The following is an 18,969-nucleotide window of genomic DNA, read 5'->3' on the forward strand; positions in this document are numbered from 1 at the left end:
GTCCACAGACAAGAAAACTGATAAACAGAAAGTAATTTTTCCTCTAATTACAGTCATTTTGCCTCCCAAGCCCATGCTTTGCTATCATTACAGGCCCTGAAATTTCACCATTATAGTTTCATTTCTTTGAAAGTCTCTGGGGTTGTATTAGTTTCCTGCTGCTGCTGTGACAAATTACCATAAATCTGGTGACTTAAAACAACACAAAATTATCTCAGAGTTCTGGAGGTCTCACTGGGCAGGACCTTTCTGCATTTCTTTCTGGAGGCTTGTGGGGAGAATCTGTTTCTTTGCTTTTTCCGGCTTCTAGAAGCTGCCCTCATGCCTTGGCTCATGGCCCACTTCCCTCTTCAAAACCAGCAATGTCAGGCCAAGTCTTTCTCATGCTGCCATCTCTCTGGTTCTCTCTTCTGATTTCTCTCTTCCACTTTTAAAGTCCCTTGTGATTACGTTGAATCTACCCAGGTAACCCAGGATAACCTCGTTATTTTAAAATTAGCTTCAGGGGAAGTGTAAAGCATTATCCACCTGTGCATCTCACCTCTCAGTTGTCTCCTTATTGTACAGGCACAGGAGTGTACAGTAGCTCTGCTGCTGCTCACAGCTCACATTCAAGTGCAATAGCCTCAGTGATGTACACTGTGACCACACCCATGCTGAACCCCTCCATCTAGTCTGACTTAAAGAGGGGCCTGAAATTGCTCTTTGGAAAGGAAACTATAAAAGGTCCTGTTGTCCTAAGAGCTTAAGAAGTGCCTGTGATAGCAGAGCTCAAAGCCTGAGCCAAGTGTTGCCAGTCTTTGATGAGATTGTGGAAGTAGAACATGCCTCTTCTATTTTTCTTGGAATTTCTACTTTGATTTTGACTCTATACAATTCACGTAACTCACCTTCAAGTTTTGTGATAACTTTGATATCGGAGAGTTTTTCCCTTTGTCATTTTCGTACTCTCCCAATTGTATTCCCAAACTTGGATTTGAAATATTTGGAAATTCCCATTTATCTCAAGGGACTACATGAATCTCTTAGGAATAATTTCTTCTCAAATAAAATATATAATACTGTGAAATAAATAAATAAATTAAATTAAATTAGCTTGATTAGCTACCTTAATTCATTCTGAAAACTTAATTCTCCTTCGCCATGTAATGTAACATATTCAAGGTTCCAGGGATTAGGATGTAGACATTATTCTGCCCACAGGAGTCTATTAAAATACTCATTAGGGGAGGAGGGAGGGAGGGATGGGGGAGAAAAAAAAAAAAATACTCATTCCCTCTAGATCTGTGATAGCTACTGTGCCAGCCAGAAGACTTCACGGCTCTGAGAGAAGTGATGGGAAAGAGGTATTAGAGAAATGGAAAACAGAAGACCTGAATTCTTATCTGGGCTGTGCCACTCACTTGCAGAGTGGCCTTGGGCAGTTCCCTTCTTCTCCCTGGGTTCCATTTTCACCACATGTAAAGATGTGGTAAATCAAAATGTAAATATATACAATGTATTCCTTAAGAAGGAATGAAATTCTGATTTATACTACAACATGGATGAACCTTGAGGACATTATGCTTAGTGAAATAAGCCAGCCACAAAAAGACAAATATTATATGATTTCACTTGTAAGAGGTACCTAGAATAGTCAAATTCATAAAGACAGAAAGTCGAATAGGGGTTACCAGTGGGCTGGGTAATAGGGAGTTATTATTTAATGGGTGCAGAGTTTCGGCTGGGGATGATGATAAAGTTCTGGAGATGGAATGTGGTGATGGTTGTACAACAATGTGAAGGCTCTTAATGCCACTGAATTATACACTTAAAAGTGTTTAAAATGGTAACGTTTGTGCCATGTATATTTTACCACAATAAAAATAAGTAACTTGTTTAAAAGATGAGAAGGCTAACTCAGCTGTAGATATCTCATGGGTGCTTCTAACACTGTCTCTGTTGATGTCGGGCAAGCCCAGCTCTCTACCAGATTTGGGGTGACTTCTCCGCCTTGGCAAAATGAATGCCCTTCTTCTACTTCCTTTCAGGAGATTCCAGATCCCAGGAACCTACCCTTGATGGCAAGCTGGAAGACTTTCTTGCTGTTCTTCGGTACAGCCATCTTCACGTTTGAAGGCGTCGGTATGGTAAGATGGGTGTGGGGTTTGAGGGAATGGTCCCCAGTGCTCTCTATGAAAGCCAGTCATTGTTCTAGGTGTCCAAATAGTAATATTTATGAAAAGTGCAGAATATGATCTTCTCCTGGTGGAAGGGAAAGTCAGTACCCATTTACAGGGTGCCACCTGCCCCATACACCACACCAAGCCTTGAAGACTGAGTGAGAATTTACCATCAGCCCAGATGGAGTGGGGCACTCCTGGCTGTAGAAAATGTGGGAGAAGATGAAAGGGGGTGTAGCCCCTTCCTGACTCTGGGCTGCCTGGAGAAGGACGTCTGTGCTTGTGGGGGAACCTGCTAGCTTTCTTTCTACCTTTTCTTTCTCAACCTCCTTTCATCTCTAGGTTCTGTCTCTCAAAAACCAGATGAAGCATCCACAGCAGTTTTCTTTTGTTCTGTACTTGGGGATGTCCCTTGTCATCATCCTCTACATCTGCCTGGGGACACTGGGCTACATGAAGTTTGGGTCAAACACCCAGGCCAGCATCACCCTCAACTTGCCCAATTGCTGGTACGTCCCTGCCCATCTGGGGTTGCGGGGAAGGGGAGGAGAGTCACAGGGTCTGAGCCTTAGCAACAGAATGTGGCATCCCTGAGTTACCATTAGCAACAAATATTAACTGCTAGTATTAGTATTATAATAACAGGTACGTTTAATAACCCAGGCATTGTGTATTATCTCATTTAATTCTCTCAACAGCCCTATGGGTTAGCATTATTATTATCAACTCCATTGAATGGATAAGGAAGTTGATATGTGGAGAGGCTGTAAGTAAATTTCCCAGCTCACATTGTTCATGAGAAGTTGAAACTTGAAACTGAATCTGTCTGACTGTATGGTTCAAAGACTGTCAAACAGGAATGATCTGGGAGTGTCTATGAAACTGAAATAGCAACAACAAAAAGTATAACTCCGGAGTAATAATTGAGGGGCCTGCATATGGACTGCTACTTAGGACCCCAATTCCAGAAATGGGCCTAAGCTGCCATTGCTATGCCCCACTCGGTACTTGGACTGGAGTTCTTGCATTCAGTCATTGATTCACTTACTCATTCATTCATTCATCCAGGAAGCATTTTGGGGACTGGCATGTAGCATTCATCAAGTATTAGCTATTGTCATTATTCTGGCAGTGTTGGGTGCAGAATGACTAAGCAGTCAGTAGAACCAAGTGTTTAAGAGCACAGATTCTACACCTGAGCAATGGGATTTGATCCTGGTTCCCACGTGACCTTGGATAAGCTAACCTAATCTTGCAGACCTCATTTCCATCCTCCATAAAATAAGGATAATACTCTCGCCTATTTGTATCAGTCAGGATAGGTTATGCTCTGGTAATAAAATAAACCACTCCAAAATCTCAATGGCTGAACACACAAATGCTTAATTGTATGTTCATGCTACATGTCCATTATGGGATGGCTGGGGCTCAGCTCTGCACCATCCCCACTCCAAGACCCAGACTGATGGAACAGCCACTCCCTGAAACATTGGTTTCCATGGCAAAGGGCACACTGAATCATACCCTTTACCATGAAGCTGCTAAAGCTTCTCTAGGAAGTGACATATGTCTCTTCTGCTCGCACTTCATCAGTCAAAGCAAGGGGCCACGCCTCACTCCAAGGGGCAGGGAAGTGAAATTCTACCATGTGTCTGGAAGACTGGGAAGTATTTGGCGAGCAGCGCAAATGACCGCCATGCTATCTCAGGGAGTGACTGTGAGGGTGAATTGGCTTAATATACATAAAATGCTTAGAAAAGTGTCTGGCACACAGTAAGTGCTCATTGCATGTTAGCTATTATCATTGCTATGTCTCCCCCACAGCCTCGGTCTTTTGGAAGTGAGTAGGGTGGTGGGGCGTTCATTTCCCATAAGGCCACAGCTATAAAATGAGAAAAAATATCACCAGTCCCACCCACTTCACTGTGTTGTGGTAATGACTAGAAGAGATAATAAACGTGGAATTTCTTTGAAGTTGTGACTTATTTTACACAAGTAAGATATCAACCTAATATGCTCTTCTTATTCTGGGTAATTCAGGCTGCCACTAGCTACCTTGGGCAGGGCGGGTGCTTTCCTTCTGGGATATCAGCTGGAAAAAAACGGGCATCGGGTGCCATGAGGACCTCACAGCTTCTCTGAACCTGGCTGGTGATGAGATTCTCCAGAAGAGCCTTAAAGAAGGAATGAACAAATATCCCCTCCCAATGAGCAAAAGACCAACAACCCAAGGAGAAATGGGCCCGAGCAAACAGTTCACAGGCAACTCAGAAAGTGACATTTTATATATTTGAAAAGCTACTCTGTCTCCCTCATAATCATAGAAATGCCAGTTTTACAAAACACAATGGCACAAACCAACATGTGTTCACACACTGTGTTTTGCCAAGGATGGAGGGAAGCAAGCACTCCATTATGCTGGGACAACAAATGCACAATATGTCAAGAGCTATCAAACTTTCATTTTTTATTTTATTTCTTTTTATTGAGGTATAGTTGATGTATAATGTTATATAAGTTTCAAGTGTACATCATAGTGATTCATAATTTTCAAAGATTATATTCCATTTATAGTTATTATAAAATATTGGCTATATTCTCTGTGTTGTACAATATATCCTGTAGCTCATTTGTTTTATACACAGTAGTTTGTATCTCTTAATCCCCTACCCCTATCTTGCCCCTCCCCCCATCCCTCTCCCCACTGGTAATCACTAGTTGCTAGTTGGTTCTCTATATCTGTGAATGTGCTTCTTTTTTGTTATATTCATTAGTTTGTTTTATTTTTTAGATTCCACATATGAGTGATATCATAGAGTATTTGTCTTTCTCTGTCTGACTTATTTCACTTAGCATAATACCCTCCAAGTCCATCCATGTTTTTGCAAATGGCAAAATTTCATTCTTGTTTATGGCTGAGTAGTATTCCATTGTGTGTATCTGTGTGTGTGTGTGTGTGTGTGTGTGTATACATACATATATATATATATATATATATATATATATATATATATATATATGTATATACACACTGCGATGAACATGGGGGTACATGTATCTTTTTGAATTAGTGTTTTAATTTTTTTTTTCAGTTACATACCCAGGAGTAGAACTGCTGGGTCATATGGTAGTTTTGTTTTTAGTTTTTTGAGGAACCTCCATACTGTTTTCCACAATGGCTGCACTAATTTACAACAGTGTATGACAGTACCCTTTTCTGAGAGCTATCAAAATGTTAAATCACATATACTTTTACCCAACATTTTTACTTCTGGGGTTGTATACTGTATGTGCATAGGTATATGTACAAGCATATTCTTTACTGCATTGTTTACTGGCAAAAGACTAGGAATAATCTAAATATCCATTAACTGGAGACTGGTTAAAAAATTATAGTATATCCATGCAATTGGAATATCAAGCAGCTATTAAATAGAAGAGCCAGATCTATGTATCTATGTGTACTGATAGGGAACAATCTCTAAGAAATAGTTAATGACTAAAAACAGAGATCAGTGGTGTGTAGAGGATGCTTCTGTGTGTGTGTGTGTACCTACATTCTGTGTAAGTTTGTATCTACACTATTTCTGGAAGGGCTTCAAGAAAATTGTTTGAAGAGTTGCCTGTGGAGAGAGGAACTGGAGACTGGGAATCAGAGGTGGCAGGGAGTCCTGTATGACCTTTGTACTGTGAATTTTACTCCATACAGGTATACCTTTTTTAAAAAGTAAAAGAAAAAAAAAAAAGGCACAGATTCCTGAGCCACAGGTCTATTGAATGAGAATCTCCAAGAATGTACACTTTTAATAAGCTTCCCAGGTGGCTCTGGTGGCGGGTCAGGCTGAGTCAGTGGAAGTTAGGCCGTTCTATAACTCAACAAGTCCCAAACTCCAAGCAGTGATGAGTCCTGTGCGGCCCTGCCCAGGAGCCACATCAAATTTCACGTGCTGTCCCTCTCCCTGCAGGTTGTACCAGTCAGTCAAGCTGATGTACTCCATCGGCATCTTCTTCACTTACACCCTCCAGTTCCACGTGCCAGCTGAGATCATCATCCCCGTCGTCATCTCCCAGGTGTCAGAGAGCTGGGTGCTGTTTGCAGACCTGTCTGTCCGCACGGCCTTGGTCTGTCTGACCTGTGAGTAATCTCTACTGTCTACACATAGAAAGAATACATTGACTGGTCTGAGGGAGAAAGAAGCGTCATTTATTCATTCCTATATGCCTCCTATATGTCAGGCACAGCACTGATATTATCTAATACTCATGACAGCCTAACTATGTAATATTACCAATTGAAGGAACTATGACCCAGGAAATTAAGTAACATGCTCACATCATAAATAGCTGCTAAGCGACAGAGCTGGGATTTGAATGCAGGTTGTGCAGCACCAAAGTCTGTGTTTTCCATTGTGCCATATTCCTTCCTATCATAAATTAAGGTCAAGTCCCCTTAAAGTGGTGTTTAACTATAGAGAAAAACCCCAAGGGGCTGATTTGTTACAGTCTTGGAAGTCATTTTCTCCTCCCTTCCTCCGTCCCTCCCTTTCTTCCTTCCTTCCTGCTTCCTTCCATTCATTTATCCATTCATTTCCTCATTCATTCTACATCAGGTGCCATTGTAGATGTTTGGGAAACATTGTGAACAGGGCTGGGAAACTTTCTCTGAAGCATGTTCAGAGAAAGAAGATCAAAAAAGGTGTCCCATGAAGAATGAGGGAAAGAACTATGGAGGTTTTGCCTGGAGAAGCAAAGTCTTGGGGAAATTCTATGTCTGTTCTCAAACACCTGTGGGATTATTGTGCAAGAGAGAGAGCAAATTTCATCTTAAAGTCTCCAGGAGTCAGCGTTTAAAGTTGAGGGAATCCCATCTCAGTTCAGGGTCAGGAGAAAGTGTGTAAGTCTGCTCCAGCAGACCAGCAGAACAATATACTATCAAATGCTATACCCCACATAACTGGAGTTCTATAAGCAGAAACAGCATACCTGCTTGGCTTAAGGTGTTGTTACAGAGAGTTCCCAGTCTGTACCAAGACATCAGGAACCTGTAAATATATTGTTTTGAGATCATTCCCAATAGGAAGGATGTACGTTGAAGAGAAACACTGAGTAGTTCAGGCCACTTGGTATCAGGGAAAGAGCATCTCTAGAGACAGCTGACTTTCAATGACATGTCCTGCTTCTGTTCTGTGCTGAATGACCACTTCTTCCTCTTTTATTCATCTGTCAATTCTGTTATCCTTCATTCAGTAATCATTTGTTGAGCACCTACTATGTGCCTGACATTGTGCTAGGTGCTAGGGATACAGTAATGAATCATGAAAAAGACATGGCTCCTGCCCTCATGAGGCTTAGAGTTTGAGTGGGAAATATATGCAGGCAAATAATTATAGCACATTGTGATGAATGTTAAGATGGTACACAGTGATGTATCAGAGGATAGTTAAGACTGTAAGAAGAGGCTACCCTAAGAGCACCTGAGAAGGTCCTATAACTTAGCCTGGGCCAGGTCAGGAAGACCTCTCCACTGGAGTGATATTTCAGTTAAGACCTAAAAGATAATTAGGAGGCAGGTGGAGCAGTGGAGAATGTACCACGTGCAGTGAGCAGGCTCTGCACAGATTGGAGGCAAGTACTTACACATGGCCTCTCTGGAGAACTGAACGCATAAGGAGTGATAAGACACGAAACCAGAGGATTTGGCAGGGCCCAAGTCCTAAGGGACCTTGTGCTAAGGAGGTCAGGCAGTGGGGAAGGGCCCACAGCAATGGGTTAGCATGACCAGATCTGACCCTTCTAGAGCACTCCTCCAGTCCACCTTGCATTATAGCTTTCCTTGAGCGTGTCTTCTCTCTGCCCTGCCTGCATGAGCTCTCCTAAAGAACAGACACTGAATTTTCTCTGTACTTCCTCCAGTAAGCAATTTATTAAATATCTGATAAAAGAAAGCTGTGGACGAGGATCATCCCATCAGAGAGGTGATGGATTCTCAACCGTGAGAGTCTATGGGTCTCTCTCGTTCTCTGATTAGATGTGCTGGAGCAATTTTAGAAAGAGGTGATGTTTTCTTCAAGACCCAGAAAGCTAGTCTGAGTGCTTTCCAGAACTGGTTTTCTCTAATTTATTCATAGGAAAAATCATATGGCTGTATAAAGTTGTCACATAATTTATATGTTTATTCGTTCAAATATTATCAAAATTGGACTCCCCTCGAAAATCCATGATATATGTTCATTGTATGTATAAAAGATGGAAATCTAAGAGTGTCTATGGAAGAGAAGAGATGGTGAGTGAGCCACCTAATGCTGTCTGCATGTTTTATGTCCTCCTTAATTACCAGTTTCCTTCTAAGAGTAGGAAAACCAGTGGTTGAGAGTCTGAGAGCAGCAGAGCCATCTCTCATTGTTTATCCATCCTTGCTTCTAGACAGCTACTATATTGTGTAGATTAGTACAAATTCACTGTAGATGCAGTGCCTGGGCAAGAGTCAAGCATTTATCAAGCACATACTGTATACCAAGTTCTTTCACGTACATTAGAGGCCACGTAGTAGGGTGGAGGGGCCTTAGATTGGGCATTTCAGTGGCTTCTCATGTCAGTTCTATGTGACTTTGGGCACAACCCATTCCCTCTAGAGCTCTAGATTTCCCCAGCTCTGCAATGAGAAGGTTATAATAGATAGGTGGTAGAGGATACTTTTCAATAAATATTATATGTGGAAAACCCAATAGATAAAACATAAAAGGAGAGCATGTTTTGGCAGCTAAAACAGAGGTGGGAGTCCAGAGCCACAGTGCCTGTTCTGCTCCAGTTCACAATGGGCTCCTTTCCCACCTCTCCAGTGGTCTGTCAGGCACTTGTAGAATTACACAAGTCTCGAAAGAAATGGTTTGTTTCTGGGCTCCCTTCCTGTAGGAACGTTCAGCAATTCTAAACTTCTTATTTCCCCGCAGGTGTCTCAGCCATCCTCATCCCCCGCCTGGACCTGGTCATCTCCCTGGTGGGCTCCGTGAGCAGCAGTGCCCTGGCCCTCATCATCCCACCCCTCCTGGAGCTCATCACCTTTTACCCTGAAGACATGAGCTGTGTCACCATTGCAAAGGACATCATGATCAGCATCCTGGGCCTTTTGGGGTGTGTATTTGGAACATACCAAGCCCTCTATGAGTTGATCCAACCCATCAACCATTCCATAGCCAACTCCACAGCTGTCTATGCATAATTGTCTATTTTTATTCTGATAGTTCTCCCTTACTCCGATCCCCAATTTGACTTCTATTGTGGATGTTATATACATTCATCAAACCCCAACATCTCTATATTAATTAGTGGCTTCTTTATCTTTCCAAGAGAAATGTAGGTGACACAAGTCAGTACTGATACCTCTCAGGCTATGTCTTTTCTGGTTTTGGATTTCTCTGGAGGCCTTTTGTACCTCTGAACCAAAACCACATTCAACCATTTGTATTATCAGCCTCATTTAATGGGAAAAAGGATGCCATTTGCCCATGATATCCCTGGAAACAGAGACCAAGCAAAAATATAATGCAAAAGGAGTTGTTTTCTCTATTCTGCAGTAACTACCCTTAAAGCATCAGGTTTAGAAAAGTGTATGTTGGGGGAAGAGGAGTTTCTATTTAGGTATGGTTCTAAGTGGAAGAGTCACAGAACAAAAATAGTACTTAGCAGTAATTTTTCTAACCAATAGCTCTGACACTGATTTCCGATGGGATCTTTTTTTTTTTTTTTTTTTTTTTAATTTTTATCCTATGGGATCTTGGGCAAGTTTCTCTCCCTGTCCATCTCACTTTCCCATTCTATGAAATGAAGGATTGGACTAATTGGCTATTAAGGGCTCTTCCAGCTCTGACATTCTGAAAGCAAAAAAAAAAGAAAAGAAAAGAAATGAATTTATCCCTTAACACATGTGTGAAAATCGAAGAGTTTTCTATCAGCAAGTTACCCTGTTGCCCTGGAGATACAGGCATACCAGAAGTAGGTTAAGGGATAAAAACATATTTCTTAGCAATCTTTCATTATGATGACCTCCCTACTAAGAAGGACATCACCTCTCTCTCTTTCTTTTTCTCTCTCCCCCAACCTGACCCCACATTCTCAGATATCTTAAGGCCACTTAGAGCTGATTTAGGCTAAAGGGGATGAGCAGTTTGTGTGAGGGAAAGGATTTCATCATGTGCAAGGACTACTGACCTTTTTAAAAATAATACTTAGTTTTGGTAAGGGTTTGGAAAAACAATCTTATACTCTGCAGATGGCAGAATACATTTTTATGGCTTTTCTGAAGGATAATTTTTATAATACATAAGTTTTAAAATGCATAGCCCTCTGACCCAATTTCACTTCTGGGAGTTTATCCTAAGAATCTTCTATGTTTGCAAAATGTATGCATTATTTATGTTGGAAACAAATATCCAACATTAAGTTAAATTATGATTCATCCAGAATAGAATTCTGTGATGACCCCAAACACTGCAAAAATGCACCTATTGATATGCAAATATATTTGTGATTTATCAGTGGGGGGAAAAAAAACTGGTTTAAAACACTCTGTGAACCAAAACTAGGCAAAGACATTACAAGAAAATAGAGCTACAGACCAAAATCCTTCATGGAAATAGATGTAAAAATTCTAAACAAAATTTTAGCAAATCAATATAATCAATGTAATTCACCATATTAACAAACTAAAAAGAGAAAAATATATGATCATCTCAATATATACAGAAAAACATCTGGCAAAATCTAATGTCTATTCCTAGAATAAAACTCTTGACAACTAGGAATAGTAGGGAACTTTTACAACTGGTAAAAAGCATCTGTGAAAAATCTATAGCTAACATCATACTTGATAAGGAAAGACTGAAGATCAAAAACAAAATACAGGGACTTCCCTGGTGGCACAATGGTTAAGACTCCATGCTCCCAATGCAGTGGGCCTGGGTTCGATCCCTGGCCGGGCAACTAGATCCCACATGCGTGCCGCAACTAAGACCCGGTGCAACCAAATAAATAAATATTTAAAAAACAACAACCAAAAAAAACACAAAAAACAAAATACACATGTGCATTCTCACCACTTCTATTCAATATTGTACCAGATGTATAGACAGTGAAATAAGGCAACAAAAAGAAATAAAGTCATCCAGAATGGAAAGGAAAAAGTAAAACTGTCTTTATATGAAGTTGATATGATCATCAATGTAGAAAATCCAGTGGAATCTACAAAAAAGCTACTACTAATTGATTTTACAAAGTTTCAGGATATAAGGTCAATGTATAAAATCCAGTTGTGTTTCTTTGTAATAGCTGAGAACAATCAGAAATTGCACTTAAAATAGCACAAAAATATGCAATAATTTGGGATAAATCTGATGAAAGATATGAAACATATGTACAATGAAGACTATAATATATTCCTAAAAGAAATTAAGATGTAAATAAATGGAGAGATACACCTTGTTCATGGCTCAGAAGACACATTATAGTTAAGATGTCAATCCTCATCAAATTCAGCAAGGTTTTTTTTTTTTACATAAATTGACCAGCTGATTCTGAAATTCATATGGAAATGCAAAGGAGCTAGAATTGCCAAAATATTCTTTGGAAAAGAACAAAGTTGAAGAGGTAACATTATCTGATTTCAAGAACTATAACAAAGCTACCGTAATCAAAACTGCATGGTGTTGGTGCCAAAATTGACACATAATTCAATGGACAGAATAGAGAGTCCAGAAATAACTCTATACACATGTGAGCAACTTATTTTTGACAAAGGTGAGGAGGCAAAGGCAACGTAGTGGAGAAAGAATCACCTTTTCAAGGCAATTGTGCTGCAAAAATTGGAAATCCTTATGCTCTCCCCACCCCCCCAACAAAGAAAGAACTTGGATCCATATTTTACATCATATACAAAAAAAAATCGATTTAAAATGTATCTTAGGCCTAAATGTAAAATCTAAAACTATAAAACTGTTAGAAGAAAATATAGGAGAGAAAAATGTTGTGACCCTGGGACTAGGCAAAGATTTTTTAGATATAACACCTAAAGCACAATCCATAAAAGAAGAAATTGCTAAAATGGACTCCATTAAAATTAAAACCTTTATTCTTCAAAAGACACTGTTAAGAGGATGGAAGGAAAAGCCACCAAGTGGGAGAAAATCTTTGTGAAGTTTGTGTCTAATGAGATACTCATATCCAGAATATGTAAAGAACTCTCAAAGTCCAACAATTAGAAAACAACTTATTTTTTTTAATGGGCAAAAAAATATGAATGCACTCTTCACCAAAGAAGACATATGGATGGTAAATAAGCATATGAAGAGATGTCCCAACATCATTAGTACTTAGGGAAATTCAAATTAAAACCACGATGAGATATTACTCTATACCTATTAGAATGACTAAAATTTTAAAGACTGACCATACTGGTGTTGGCAAGGATGTGGAGAAACTGGAACTCCCATATGCTGCTATTGTAGATGGATGTGGTGAAACCACTTTGATAAACAGTTGGGTAGTTTCTTTAAAAGTTCAACACACACCTGTCATATGATCCAACTATTCTACCTCAAGATATTTACCTGAAAGAAAAGGAATTTTCTACCTATAAAAAGACTTGTACAGGGAATTCCCTGGTGGTCCAGTGGTTAGGACTCCAAGCTTTCACTCCAAGCTTTCACTGCCAAGGGCATGAATTTTCTACCTATAAAAAGACTTGTACAGGGAATTCCCTGGTGGTCCAGTGGTTAGGACTCCAAACTTTCACTGCCAAGGGCATGGGTTCAATCCCTGGTTGAGGAACTAAGATCCCACAAGCCGTGTGGTGCAGCCAAAAAAATAAAGACTTGTACATATATGTTTATGGTAACTTTATTTACAGTAGCAAAAAGTGGGAAGCAACCAAAATGCCCATCAACAGGTGAATGGATAAACAAACTATGGTATATCCAAGCAGTAGAATACAACTCAGTGATAAATAGGATCAAACTGTTGGTGCACACAATAACATGGATGAATCTTAAAATAATTATATTGAGTGACAGAATCCAGATTTAAAAAAACAAAACAAAAAACAACAGGTACAAATTGTGTCATTCTATTCATATAAAAGTTTAGAAAATGCAACCTAGTCTGTAGGGACAGAAAGCAAATCTGGTTGCTTGAAGGTGAGAGAGGTGAGAAGGGGCATGAGGAAACTTTCATAAGTGATGGATAATATGTTCACTATTTTGATTGTGAGGATGGTTTCCCAGGTGTGTATATATATGTCAAATTTTATTCAGTTGTACAGTATGTACAGTTTTATTATATAACAATTATAACTCAAAGCTGTGAAAAATAGAATGTGAAGCATGATGCCATTTTGGTTCCTTTTAAAAAAGCAGTCATATGCATATAGCCAAACAGTTTTGAAGGATATGCACAACATAAAATGTTATAGGAATTTTCTCCAAGTGAGTTCAGTTATGAGTGAAATTGTATGGGGTTTTTTTTGGTTTTTTTTTTTTTGCTTACCTGTGTTGTTGCAATTTTAACAATAATGTGTTGATTTTATTATTTATTTATTTTTGGCTGTGTTGGGTCTTTGTTGCTGCATGCGGGCTTTCTCTAGTTGCGGTGAGCGGGGGCTACTCTTTGTTGCGGTGCGCAGGCTTCTCACTGCAGTGTCTTCTCTTGTTGCGGAGCATGGGCTCTAGGCACGCGGACTTCAGTAGTTGTGGCACGTGGGCCCAGTAGTTGCAGCGCACAGGCTTCAGTAGTTGTGGCGCATGGGCTTAGTTGCTCCACGGCGTGTGGGATCTTCCCAGACCAGGGATCGAACACATGTCCCCTGCATTGGCAGGCAGATTCTCAACCACTGCACCACCAGGGAAGTCCCTGTGTTGATTTTATAACTAAAGAAACTTCATGTGAGGGAAAATTTTAATGATCTGTTTCACTCTAATGGAAGCACCACTTTTTAAAAACATTTTATAGTGAACTATAATTCCCATACAGGAAAGTATGCAAAGCATAAATTTACAGTATAATGAGTATTTCTAGGTAACATCACTTTTCACCCTCACCTTCTATTTGATGATTGGTTCTATGGCCTAAATAACAGGAATCCCAGCTGGGGTTAGGAGAGTTCTCATCCTGCAATGCGTCTTCATTCATTTACCAGTGGTCGGATGTCAAGCAACAACCTCTCAGAGGAGATGTGAAGTAGCTATGGCATCATGAAGGAAAGGGAGGTGGAGAGGAGCATCCTATCACTACATAAGAAAGCTATATGCCAATAATAAGATCTTTGCTCTTGGGGGACCCAGACCATGAGCCTGGAGCAGATGAGGCTTTAGGTAATATATGGAAGCCTTACTATAGAATATATAACAATAAAATGCATATAAGGCAGTGGTTTATAACTTTTGGAGGAGTCATACACCTTGTTGATTCTAATGAAATCCATGGATCCTCCTTGCATAAAATTCACATATATGCATACATACTAAATTTTGCATGCAACTTTAGGAGCAATCACAAACCCAGTGAAACAAATAGACCCTGGGTTGCAAAAGAAGCTCTGGAAAAGGAATGCAAGAATATTTGCTTCTTGTGGCATTGAACAATCTGCAGATGGTGGATAGCCAACCCTGGCACTAAGGTTTGAATGCAGAATGGGGCAATATGCAAAATCAGATGAGGGAGGTAAGCTACCAGACAAGGAAACCCAGGCCACCATATGACTGGTACAGAACACACTTACTGACTGCAGCCAGCACTGACAGGACCCAAATTGGCCTTTCCAGTTTCATCAATGTGTACTGAATTTTCTGCTGCCCTGTGCTTCTTTGGCAAAAACTGGGACCTGGTAGTTGGAATAGAGATGTCTGGGAGGATACAGAGGCTGTAGGGGGATTCCTGACCCCTGGAACCTTCAGACTGGTACAGAACACACTTACTGACTGCAGCCAGCACTGACAGGACCCAAATTGGCCTTTCCAGTTTCATCAATGTGTACTGAATTTTCTGCTGCCCTGTGCTTCTTTGGCAAAAACTGGGACCTGGTAGTTGGAATAGAGATGTCTGGGAGGATACAGAGGCTGTAGGGGGATTCCTGACCCCTGGAACCTTCAGAATCATCTCCCACTGCATTTCTTGACTCCACGAACGTTATCTGTCTCAACATGACTGAGATGGACTGTGGTTGGGGCATTGAGGGGAATGATATACAAAATCACTCTAAGGAGAGGCTGAATTCGGATCTTCAACAACCCATTGAAAGAAAGAGGAATGAGAGAGTTGAGATTGCTAAGCAACACAAGCCCTGCGTGGGGAAGAAGTTGCCCATGAGAAACTGAGGCATTAAGAGTTGGCTACCAAGTGGACACAAATGACATGAGTGGCGTGTAAGCCACCATGACCCTGGGAATGAAACTGACAGAGGACTCTGTAAAGATTCACAAGATTTGTGACTAGCAAACAATGTCCAGACAGTGCCTGACTCAAACCCACGAAGGAGCGCCTCAAGCAATTCCCTGATCTGAGCTCTAAGGTTATAAAAAGGGGGGCGGGGGAGCACAGAACCTCTCCCTGGCATCTGACACCACTTGGAAGTGAAATTGCACTGCTATGAAATTGCACTGAAAATTTTCTAAAGGGAAAATTTTCAGGTGGACCATAACTTAGGAAGTTGGACTTGCCGGTCAGGGAGATTCACACGTGAACAGGCCCTGTGATCTGGTCCTTCCCCACCTCTCTCACTTCTTCTGGCACCTTTTCCCTCCATCCGCACCAGCTTTTGTCCAGTTTCAAAATATCAGCTCCTCCTTGCTGCAGGGCCTCGGCATATGCTATTCCCTCCACTTTGAACTCTTTCCCCCTCTCTCTACCTACTTAATTCCTACTCATTTGTCAGATCTCAGTTATCACTTCCTCAGGAAAACCCTCCCTGACTTCACCCACTGACCCAGACTCTGCCATTCCCGATAAGCTTCTATTTCATAACACTTCTCAGTTGTCACAGAGAAACTTCAGTAGTATCTTTTTATAATTTTTTTTTGGGGGGGGGTTTTGTGTCTCCGTACAAATTTTAAGATTTTTGTTCTAGTTCCATAAAAAATGTCATTGGTAATTTGATAGGGATTGCATTGAATCTGTAGATTGCTTTGGGTAGTATAGTCATTTTCACAATATTGATTCTTCCAATCCAAGAACATGGTATATCTCGCCATCTGTTGGTATCATCTTTAATTTCCTTCATCAGTGTCTTATAGTTTTCTGCATACAGGTCTTTTGTCTCCCTAGGTAGGTTTATTCCTAGGTATTTTATTCTTTTTATTGCAATGGTAAATGGGAGTGTTTCCTTAATTTCTCCTTCAGATTTTTCATCATTAGTGTATAGGAATGCAAGAGATTTCTGTGCGTTAATTTTGTATCCTGCCACTTTACCAAATTCATTGATTAGCTCTAGTAGTTTTCTGGTGGCATTTTTAGGATTCTCTATGTATAGTATCATGTCATCAGCAAACAGTGACAGTTTTACTTCTTCTTTTCCAATTTGTATTCCTTTTATTTCTTTTTCTTCTCTGATTGCATGGCTAGGACTTCCAAAACTATGTTGAATAATAGTGGTGCGAGTGGACATCCTTGTCTCGTTCCTGATCTTAGAGGAAATGCTTTCAGTTTTTCACCATTGAGAATGATGTTTGCTGTGGATTTGTCATATATGGCCTTTATTATGTTGAGGTAAGTTCCCTCTATGCCCACTTTCTGGAGAGTTTTTATCATAAATGGGTGTTGAATTTTGTCAAAAGCTTTTTCTGCATCTATTGAGATGATCATATGGTTTTTATCCTTCAATTTGTAAATATGGTGTACCACATTGATTGATTTGCATACATTGAAGAATCCTTGCATCCCTGGGATAAATCCCACTTGATTGTGGTGTATGATCCTTTTAATGTGTTGTTGGATTCTGTTTGCTAGTATTTTATTGAGGATTTTTGCATCTATATTCATCAGTGATATCGGTCTGTAATTTTCTTTTTTTGTAGTATCTTTGTCTGGTTTTGGTATCAGGGTGATGGTGGCCTCACAGAATGAGTTTGGGAGTGTTCCTTCCTCTGCAATTTTTTGGAAGAGTTTGAGAAGGATGGGTGTTAGCTCTTCTCTAAATGTTTGATAGAATACACCTGTGAAGCCATCTGGTCCTGGACTTTTGTTTGTTGGAAGATTTTTAATCACAGTTTCAATTTCATTACTTGTGATTGGTCTGTTCATATTTTCTGTTTCTTCCTGGTTCAGTCTTGGAAGGTTATACCTTTCTAAGAATTTGTCCATTTCTTCCAGGTTGTCCATTTTATTGGCATAGAGTTGCTTGTAGTAGTCTCTTAGGATGCTTTGTATTTCTGCGGTGTCTGTTGTAACTTCTCCTTTTTCATTTCTAAGTTTATTGATTTGAGTCCTCTCCCTCTTTTTCTTGATGAGTCTGACTAATGGTTTTTCAATTTTGTTTATCTTCTCAAAGAACCAGCTTTTAGTTTTATTGATCTTTGCTATTGTTTTCTTTGTTTCTATTTCATTTATTTCTGCTCTGATCTTTATGATTTCTTTCCTTCTGCTAAGTTTGGGTTTTGTTTGTTCTTCTTTCTCTAGTTCCTTTAGGTGTAAGATTAGATTGTTTATTTGAGATTTTTCTTGTTTCTTGAGGTAGGCTTGTATAGCTATAAACTTCCCTCTTAGAACTGCTTTTGCTGCATCCCATAGGTTTTGGATCGTCGTGTTTTCATTGTCATTTGTCTCTAGGTATTTTTTGATTTCCTCTTTGATTTCTTCAGTGATCTCTTGGTTATTTAGTAACGTATTGTTTAGCCTCCATGTGTTTGTCTTTTTTACGTTGTTTTCCCTGTAATTCATTTCTAATCTCATAGCATTGTGGTCAGAAAAGATGCTTGATATGATTTCAATTTTCTTAAATTTACTGAGGCTTGATTTGTGACCCAAGATGTGATCTATCCTGGAGAATGTTCCATGTACACTTGAGAAGAAAGTGTAATCTGCTGTTTTTGGATGGAATGTCCTATAAATATCAATTAAATCTATCTGGTCTATTGTGTCATTTAAAGCTTCTGTTTCCTTATTTATTTTCATTTTGGATGATCTGTCCGTTGGTAAGTGAGGTGTTAAAGTCCCCCACTATTATTGTGTTACTGTCGATTTCTTCTTTTATAGCTGTTCGCAGTGGCCTTATGTATTGAGGTGCTCCTATGTTGGGTGCATATATATTTATAATTGTTATATCTTCTTCTTGGATTGATCCCTTGATCATTATGTAGTGTCCTTCCTTGTCTCTTGTAACATTCTTTATGTGAAAGTCTATTTTATCTGATATGAGTATTGCTACTCCAGCTTTCTTTTGATTTCCATTTGCATGGAATATCTTTTTCCGTCCCCTCACTTTCAGTCTGTATGTATCCCTAGGTCTGAAGTGGGTCTCTTGTAGACAGCATATATATGGGTCTTGTTTTTGTATCCATTCAGCAAGCCTATGTCTTTTGGTTGGAGCATTTAATCCATTCACGTTTAAGGTAATTATTGATATGTATGTTCCTATGACCATTTTCTTAATTGTTTTGGGTTTGTTTTTGTAGGTCCTTTTCTTCTCTTGTGTTTCCCACTTGGAGAAGTTCCTTTAGCATTTGTTGTAGAGCTGGTTTGGTGGTGCTGAATTCTCTTAGCTTTTGCTTGTCTGTAAAGCTTTTGATTTCTCCATCGAATCTGAATGAAATCCTTGCGGGGTAGAGTA

At 39.8% G+C, this 18,969-nt stretch overlaps 1 protein-coding gene across 2 annotated transcripts in view; it reads left to right on the forward strand.

The window, feature by feature from the left end:
- Positions 1-18,969, forward strand: part of SLC36A3 (solute carrier family 36 member 3) — an 83,359-nt gene that overhangs the window by 31,627 nt on the left and 32,763 nt on the right. Inside the window, exons 7-10 of one of the 2 annotated variants that reach the window (XM_082455659.1) lie at positions 2,031-2,129; positions 2,505-2,671; positions 6,128-6,297; positions 9,113-9,293. In XM_082455659.1, the coding sequence (XP_082311785.1) occupies positions 2,031-2,129; positions 2,505-2,671; positions 6,128-6,297; positions 9,113-9,293 (617 nt within the window). Of the gene's footprint in view, positions 1-2,030; positions 2,130-2,504; positions 2,672-6,127; positions 6,298-9,112; positions 11,710-18,969 lie in introns of those variants that run through there. The other variant, XM_082455658.1, reaches the window with a different exon arrangement.

Source organism: Balaenoptera physalus, assembly GCF_965194825.1.
Source record: "Balaenoptera physalus genome assembly, chromosome: 3".
NCBI classification, from domain to species: domain Eukaryota; kingdom Metazoa; phylum Chordata; class Mammalia; order Artiodactyla; family Balaenopteridae; genus Balaenoptera; species Balaenoptera physalus.